The sequence below is a fragment of the Mastomys coucha genome, unplaced genomic scaffold, assembly GCF_008632895.1.
Source record: "Mastomys coucha isolate ucsf_1 unplaced genomic scaffold, UCSF_Mcou_1 pScaffold1, whole genome shotgun sequence".
Taxonomy (NCBI): Eukaryota; Metazoa; Chordata; class Mammalia; order Rodentia; family Muridae; genus Mastomys; species Mastomys coucha.
Window position 1 is genome coordinate 24,761,082 of NW_022196891.1, and position 9,183 is coordinate 24,770,264.

At 44.3% G+C, this 9,183-nt stretch overlaps 1 protein-coding gene across 2 annotated transcripts in view; it reads left to right on the plus strand.

Annotated features, from left to right (window-relative positions):
- Positions 1 to 2,445: 2,445 nt before the first annotated feature.
- The window catches only part of Ubxn4 (UBX domain protein 4), a 34,449-nt gene continuing 27,711 nt past the window's right edge, over positions 2,446 to 9,183 (plus strand). The window contains exon 1 of one of the 2 annotated variants that reach the window (XM_031381238.1): positions 2,446 to 2,856. In XM_031381238.1, coding sequence (XP_031237098.1) covers positions 2,775 to 2,856 — 82 coding nt within the window. In that variant the 5' untranslated portion in view covers positions 2,446 to 2,774. The remainder of the gene's footprint in view (positions 2,857 to 9,183) is intronic. The other variant, XM_031381246.1, reaches the window with a different exon arrangement.

The following is a 9,183-nucleotide window of genomic DNA, read 5'->3' on the forward strand; positions in this document are numbered from 1 at the left end:
GCCAGGGCAACGGCCACCATATTCCCAGAATTCATTGGGTTCAGCTCCCACCTTTACCTGGACTGCTATGTCATGACATATATATATGGGTACTTTCCTCCATCTTTCTCTCTTTTCTTCTCTCTCTCCCCTCTCTCTTCCTGCGCTGCTATCCCCCTACCCCCTTCCAATTAAACCTCTTACAGGTGGAACTGCCTGGGCCTGGTGTCTGCAGACGCTTCCCGCCACGACTCAAAACCCATCAGATGTGACTGGAGTAGACGAGTGTGCGTAGCAATACTTAAATACTACCTTCAAGAAGCCAACTTCTTCTGTTATTTCTTTAAGCCCTACATGAGGCATTTCTGGTGAACTATAATTAATGACTTGGTGTAAATTAAAATACCTGTAGTTCCTCTTCTCTGCCATTTATTACAGTGGCAATTACACAAGTAATTGCCCGCTTTATTGCTTAATGTTTTACTACTGGTCAGAGGAATGTAATCCTTGAGACCGATTGCCTATTTCTTTTGTTTACTAAGACCTCAACAAATATTTGTTCAGTGATTAAATTCAGAAATGATCCAGCAAAACTTTGAGTTCTGAAAAGTACGTGCATAATTTTCTTAAACATGATTTGGGACAGGCATTCAGAAACAATAGCTAAAATCTGTAAAGCACTTAATTACCACTTAAGTAACAAGTACTTGTTAAACACTTAAAAGGGTCTCTGTGATCACATAGCCTGTTTCCCCTCCACGGACCCCCCCACCCCCGCTCCAATTGAACTGTCAGAAAGGTTAGAAAATTTGTCCAGAGTTGTGCCAGTAATAAATGGAGGTGCTCATGAACGGGGTGGGGTGGGTGGGGAGGTCGCTGATTCCGTGTACTGCTGGTTTGTATTATTCACTTGTATCTGCCTTTGAAGTGAGAAGCTTTTAAATTCAGACTCCATTTTAGAGAAGCTGCCCTAAGTTTGAACTCAGGTAGACTAACAGACTGGTATCTAGCATTAGTTTCCAAGTTGCCCCCTAACAGAACCTGAGCTTAGCTCTAGTCTCTAGACTAATTCCCAACAAGAGCAGTTTCCAGGTTACACCCTCAACAAGACCAGTGTCTCCAGGTTATTCCCCCAACAAACCTGCACCCCAGGTTACAAGCCCACCCCTTGCCTAATGAGCACCAATGCAGAGGGGAGCAGAAGTTAAGTTTATGATAGGACTTCCAGCACCAGCCAATTATGTTAAAGGCCCCAGGAGCTTTCCAATTAGGTGCTTGCACAAGTATTCCCTGGCTTGCTGCTAAAGCCTTGCCGGGATAGACATTTGGGGCTCCCCCACATGACAAAACAGTTCTAAGGGACCCGAGCTAGCTCCAATAAAGACCCTGCTGTGAGTTGCATCAGATTGGCTCCTGTGTGTGTTTTGGGGAATCACTAACTTTTCCCTGGCACAACAATAGCAGAAGAGGAATGTCAAAGTAATTAACATGAAAAATTTTTTGAAGAAAGCTAAGAGAAATGAGCCAATTTAAACCAGATTAGATTATATTAAAGGCAGGTTTTTGGGAAACTGCGCTCGGTTGGTAGGTTCACCGGCCCCAAGGACCAAGGCCAAGGAAGTTGCCACCAGGCAGAGGGGAGCAGTTAGCAGAAAGAGATAGTAAGAGAGAAGGGGAGGATGGGGGGGGCGGGGAACGACTGAGAATGCTGGGGGAATCTGGAGGCCAGATCTGCTTTGGTATGTAAAATATGCACCTCAGTCCCTTGTCCCCAAGTCTGAAACCAAACACTAGATATTTGTGCAAATGTTTTATCTTCCATTTTGATTTCCCACGCATCCATAAACCTTACACAGCCCATCCCTTGGCCAGCATTCTGCCACTACCTCCCTTCAGGTAGGGGAGCTGTGTGGTACTGGGGGACGTGGGGGGGGGGGAACGTGGTGGGGGACAGGACCAATGTAGTGCTTCTTGCCAGTCTTTTTCTTTTGTTTGTTTGGGTTGGTTGGTTGGTTTGTGGTTTTGTTTGTTTATTCAAGGTCTCTGTACAAATACTGACTGTCGGTGGAATTCACCTTGTAGGCCCAGCGAGCCTCCAGCTCGAAATGATAGGCAGGCCTCCGCTTTTGGATTGCTGGGAGTAAATGCGTGGGTTGCCACGCCCCTCCGAATCCCATCTTTTTCACAGGGTCAAACTAAATAAAAACCAAAGTCTTCGGGTCAGCCCCTGTAAAGCTTGTTTATTTGTGGGACAGATTGCTTGCAGAAGTCAGAAGGTGAGAGCAACACCCTCTTACAGCGTTGTCGGGCTCACTACTTCCATTCTCGCAGTGCTTCAAAACCACCGTTTACCTTCCCACAAGGAAACAAACGAGCCCCAGAAGACTACAATTCCCAGGAAGCCGCAGTGCGGGCGACGTCAACGTGCCGTAGCGGTTAGTCATCCTTCCTGACGCTTCCTTCCACTTCCTGGAGTCGAAACCTGAGGGTTCGCGGGGGCGCGCACACACTCACACGGATCTTACCTCGCCGGCGGGGCGCGCGACCCCTCCGAGGAGTGTTGTCACGTGACGCGAGAGCGTGCATCCCTTGCCCAGCGCGCTCCCGCGCGTGCGCGTCCCCGGGGGGCGGATCTCTCGGGCGTGCGGGGCCGGCTTGGGTCCTCAGACCGGCGGGGGCCGAGACTAGCCGGTGGTTGCCGGGGCCGCGAGGCCGGAGGAGGTGGAGGAGGGCGGGGTCGGCTGTGCGACCGCGGCGACGACGCACCGAGCGAGCGCCTGGGCCTGAGGGGAGCGATGCTGTGGTTCCAGGGCGCCATCCCGGCGGCCATCGCCTCCGCTAAGAGGAGCGGCGCGGTCTTCGTGGTGTTCGTGGCAGGTGAGTGGGCCGAGGGCCTGAGGATGATCCGCGGTGCTTCTGGCTTTTTCTCGGTTCTCGTTAAGCGTCGAGTGAGCTAGGCGGGAGGAGCCACGGCGGGCTAGCCTCCGACTCTGTCGCCCGGTGCGCTCCGGTCTGTGCAGGTCCGCTGGCTTTGCTTGGGGCCCACTCGTCTCCTGGTAAAAAAACCCGGTACGGCTTTTCTTGTATGGCTCCAGGCTCGCTCCGCCGCGGGGCCGACCCAGACGCCAAGCCTCTCCAGGCCGCGGGCGGGCCCAGGGCCGCTGGGTGCTTCTGGGGGTCTCTTTGGGACTCCGGCGTGACCTCTCTGCGTCTGTGTCGGGGAGCGCGTCCAGGCCCTGTTCCCGATGACCGAACCCTGCGAGGAGACCTTGGCTGTCGGGTTGTCGCAGGCGGACCTCCCCAGGACCCCCCCACCCCTAACCCTGGTGTCCCCTTGGTCCTCTGGGATCTCCTTTTCTGGCAGCTTGGACCTTTTAATTGTTGATGTGCGGGTGTGGTTGGGACAGGCCCCTAGGCTGACAACTCGGTCTAGAAAGTTGCGAGCTGTCAAAGAAAGCTGTGTCATCGGTAAGCTACAAAAAAACCACCTGATGCCTTAGAAGATTCCTGAAACATAAACTTGAGCTCAAAGATGAGTACTCTTTTATCATAGAGCTCGGAGGGAACTCGAAGGTGCAATAATTGCTTTATTACAAGTTGACTCTTTTTTTCTTTTAACGTAGTTTGTAAAGTACATATTCAGTCCTGATTTCTTCCTCTCTTCTCACCTAAAATGTAGTTTTCCAGACATGTGCTAACTCATTTACCCCATTTTGCTCTAGATCAATTTGTTCCATAGCCTCCTGTTTTATTGCTGAAGTCTTGTGTATTTGCAGTCAACCATCTGCTTCTGTAGTTTTGTACATTCTTGATACATGGACCAGTTTGTGTGACAGCTATTAATTTGAAGTGTATTTCTTCAGTCACTTATGTTTAGTAACCGTTTACTCATAATTGACCCAAGTCTTTTAGTAACTTTGTCCATCTCTGTGAAGAAAAATAACACATGTGAATTTGATTGAGCATTAAATTTTAAATGTCTTGTTAAGCTAAATTTTCAGCTTGGTGCTTGCTGTTAATTAGAAGAGCATAAATTATTAAGGTTGTATTGGAGTTATACTTTAAATTAATAAATTAATCTTGTAATCCAGTAAGGACAGTAGTCACATGAAAATGCAAAGAACATGACATTTTAGTATGAGGTCAGTAGTAGGTAGATTTAAGAGATTTTAGTATGGTTGTGAGCAACCACATGGGGTTGGAAGTTGAACTCAGGTCTTCTGAAAGAGCAGCTAGTGCTCTTAACCACTGAGCTATCTCTCTAGCCACAGTTTATAACATTTTAAACTGTGTTCCACACAAAATTTCAACAGTTGGGGTTGGGGGGACTAGTTTTATTGTCCTGTTTTTGTAGTTGAGCAACTTAGGTCCAAAGTTGTAAAGTAACTTGGCCAGGTCACAAAAACTGTTTGTTTGCTTTTCCAGGATTTTGAGGCTTTTTTTGTGTGGTGTTTTGTTTTGTTTTGTTTGAGACAGGATTTCATATACCCCAGGCTGACCTTGAAATCCTGATTCTCCTCTACTCCCAAGTGTGATTACAGACTTGTGCAACCACAGCAGGTTAACGTATACGTTTTAACAGTGTTGAGGCTGAGTTAACAGAGCCTGACTGTATAACCTTGACTGGCTTTGGACTCACAGAGATCAGTCTACCTCTTCCTCTGCTTCCCAAGTACTGGGATCAAAGGCATATAGGCCCTCACGCTAGCTCCAAACTCACAGTTATCTTTCTGCTTCAGCCTCCCAAGTGCTTGAATTATAAGTGTGTGCTACCATATCTGACATTTTGGGGGGTTTTTTGGTTTTTTTTGTTTTGTTTTTTAAAGATTTATTTATTTTATGTATGTGAGTACATTGTAGCTGTACAGATGGTTGTGAGCCTTCATGTGGTTGTTAGGAATTGAATTTTTAGGACCTCTGCTCACTCTGGTCAGCCCCACTCACTCAGTCCTTGCTTGCTCCAGCCCAAAGATTTATTTATTATAAATAAATACACTGTAGCTGACTTCAGACGCACCAGAAGAAGACGTCAGATCTCATTACAGGTAGTTGCTGGGATGGGATTTGAACTCAGGAAGAAAGAGTTCTTCCTTCGGAAGAGCAGTCATTGCTCTTAACCGCTGAGCCAATCTTGCCATTTTTGTTTTTTAAGGGAAAAAGAAAATAAACAGCTGAGCAGGAGGGGCGCACACCTTTAATCCCAGCACTTGGGAGGCAGAGGCTAGTGGATCTCTGAGTTTGAGGCCAGCCTGGTCTATAGAGGGAGTTCTAAGACTGCCAGGGGTACACAGAGAAACCTTGTCTTAAGACGGGGAGAGGGGCTGTGTGATGGTACTCACCTTTAATCCCTCAATTTGCCGGGCAGGGGCAGTCAGATCTCTATGAGTTCAAGACCAGCTCGGTCTACTGAGTTCCAAGGCAGCAAAGGTTGGACAGAGAAGCCCTGTCTTGAAGAAAGAGGAAGAGAAAGGAAGAAGACAGTTACAGGTCATATGTAAAATAAGTCCGTAGAGAAGTAAGACTTAGGACCATGATACCCATGGGGTTGGTTGGTTGGTTGGTTGGTTGGTTCTTGGGTTTTTTTTTTTTTTTTGGTTTTTCGAGACAGGGTTTCTCTGTCTAGTCCTGGCTGTCCTGGAACTCACTCTGTAGACCAGGCTGGCCTTGAACTCAGAAATCCACCTGCCTCTGCCTCCCAAGTGCTGGGATTAAAGGCGTGCGCCGCCACTGCCTGGCTGGTATCCATGTTTTTTAACAGAGTATACAATTGATGGTACGTAAACATTCCTGAAAAATACTAAAAGTTCCTAAAACTTTCCCCTTTATGGGTAGGTCTAAACCTGGGACTTTATTTATGCCAGGTAGTTGCTCTACCCCACTAGTAAATGAACTACTATTAAATGAATATCCTAGTCTAAATGCTAAATTTGATTAATAAATATTGGAAAGTTATAGAAGTAATTGAAGTCTTACACGTTATAGAGCTTTGTGCATATACACATTCCTCAGTTAACCTTAATGAGGTGAGCTAGTATTATGTCTGCTTAGAGTATCAGCAACTATTGAACAGTTGCAGAAATACTGTTAGCGATGGACAGTGGAGTCTGTCCATACCCACTTACAAAATGCAGATAGCTTTTCTAGAGTTTTAGCTAGGTCATCCTAACACAAAGTAAGATAGGTGTTACTCTAGGAATATACAGACACTGAGATCACAGAGCAGCAGCACTCAACAGGTAGCACCTAACAGGTTGGGAGCGGCAATCTTTTAACATGTGACATGACATTGCTGTCTACAGAGATCACACCTTAGAACCTTCAAATCAAGCCACACACCCCACCACTCCCACCAAATCACACACACACGCCACAGAATCTTCAAGATATTTTAAATAAGTTCATAGGAGTTCATATTGTATAGTAGTCATAGCTATTCTCTTGTGCTTTCACTCAAGGCCACAGAATGTATATGAGAACTTTAAATTTTCTTAGATATGAGATCCCATCAGTAATATACAAATCTTAAAAAAAAATCAACTTAAGAAATGAAAAAGGGGACTGGAGAGATGGCACAGCGGTTAAGAGCACCGACTGCTCTTCTAGAGGTCCTGAGTTTAAATCTCAGCAACCACATGGTGGCTCACAACCATCTGCCATGGGATCCTGTGCCCTCTTCTGGCATGTCTGAAGACAGCTACATTGTACTCACATACATAAAATAAATAATTATTTTTTAAAAAGTTAAAAAGAGAAATGAAAAAGGTATTTGTAATTAGAAGGAGTGGTTTCAAGGGTATTCAAAGAAGTATTCCAGACCCAGAACATAGGAGGTAGAGGGCAAGTGAGTTTAGGCTTACACACACACACACACACATACACACACATACACACACACAATATATAGCGGCTAGAGAGATACCTCAGTAGTTAAGAGTATTTACTGCTCTTGCAAAAGACCTGAATTCTGTACCCATATGGCAGGCAGCCCACAACCATCTGTTTGAGGTCTAGGGGATCTAATGGCTCTCCTGAAGACTCCACAGCCTCCTATGATACACATTTACACATGTAGGCCCACACATACATAAAATATCTTTTAAAAATAATTATTTCAGAGAAAATGTTTAGGCAAGTTTTTATTTCATGAAGTTATTTTTTTTCTTAAAGATTTATTTACACCTGTGGGTGTCTTCAGACACACATTAAAGAGGGCATCAGATCTCATTACAGATGGTTGTGAGCCACCATGTGGTTGCTGGGAATTGAACTCAGGACCTCTGGAAGAGCAGTCAGCGCTCCTAACCACTTAGCCATCTCTCCAGCCCCCATGAAATTGTTTCCTTTTACTTTTTGAGAGACTAGGTCTTGCTATTGCCCAGGCTGCTTTCAAACTCCTAGGCTCAGTAATCCTCCTGGCCTCAGCCTCCCCAGTATCTTAAGGCATAGGGTACTACTTCTATCTTTTTCAAATGTAGCCTTTATGAATTAAATATTCCATTTAATAACTAAATAAAAATTAAATAATTATAGAGTTGTATTAGAAACTAGAGCTACTTCAGCCAAATTAACAAGAATCTCCAGTTGTATCTGTTTAAACTGAAAGATGTAAAGACAGTTGTGCCATAGTACAAAAATCTGAAGAGGAGCCTGAAGCACAGATGGCTCAGAGAGATGGCTCAGAGGTTAAGAACGCTGACTGTTCACTGTTCCTCTGGAGGGCCTGAGTTCAACATCCCCAGCAACCACATGGTGGCTCACAACCATCTGGAATGGGATCCAGTGTTCTCTTCTGATCTGTCTGAAGACAGTGACAGTATACTTACTGCATAAAATCAGTAAATCTTTAAAATAAAATAAAAAAAAGATATCTGTCAAGTCAGTGGTATTTGCTGAAAATTGTTTGTGTCTGATATTGTTGACTGCCCTCTTTGGTTAGCATAGACCACAAAGTTTAAGGTTTGAGCAATTGAAATTTCTTTAGGCAGTTGATATTTTGATTAAAAATAAGACACTAAAGATACTGACAATGGCAACTGGTAATTCTAGTGGAACTTAGTCTTAAGGTTCTCACTGGGACTTTCATTCAGCTACTGCTGCCATCACAAGGCTGAGTGACAAACACACTGCCAGTGGGAATGTGACGTTAGGACCTTAACCTATCTAGCATAGGTGAGGGATGAGAGGCAGCGACCTTACAAAAGCCATAGTCTCTTTCTTAGGACTAACTCTGGGCTAAGGATGTTTATTGTCCTCATTTCTTATTCTCCCTCAGGGTTTCTAGCTAAATGTCACCATTGTGCATTCTGTCAGATAAGCTGTGGTGTGGGTAGCCCTCCTTAGCTTTTCAGTTTTATTTGTCTCATGTTCTCCATTGTTTATTATTTTTCTGGCCACACAGACCTTTCCCTACACATGTATTCTTTCTTCATGGTGAATTTTTCTATATTTGGTGTGGCTCAATTCTCTTTGTTTTCTACCTTAAATGTCACCTCAGAGACCAATGTGGTGGTGTATATCTTTAATCCCAGCACTTGCGAGATCAAGGCCAGCCTGGTCTACATAGTATATTGGGACATCCAAGACTATAGAGAGAGACCCTGTCTCAAAAAAAAAAAAAAAGTAAAAAGAAAAGAAAAGAAACAAAGAAGAGAAAAGAGAAAGATCTATCTCAGAGAAGGCTTCTCTGACTATAATAAAAGGATTTTATTTACTTGCATGTGTGCTCACATGCTGGAAATCAAACTCGGTTCTTCTTGTAACTGTCTTCCCAAACCCAAACACTCATTCATAGCAATTACTTCTTTAAGTAATTGGTAGTTGTCTGCCTTTGTTGTTGTTGTTGTTTGCTTGTTTTTTGGGTTTTTTTTGTTTGTTTGTTTTGCACCATTAGATTTTAATCTATGCCGAGAACAGATACTGATTTATATCTACTACATAAACCCAATATCTACAACAAGAGAACTGAAGTAGAATAAAATAGTGGATGAAAGAATGATGGACTACATAAGACTCCTCACTCTTTACATACTCCTTGAAGTGATTATATAGAGTGTTCTTAAATAGCTAATTCTAGGTTGATAGTTGACTCATTTTCTTGGGACTTTATTATTTCTTCCTACCCCATTGTCTCTGTAGACACATTTATTCAAAATCTTATCACTTCCAATGGCACCTTACCCTTGTTCCTTCTTGTAGTTCCATGTC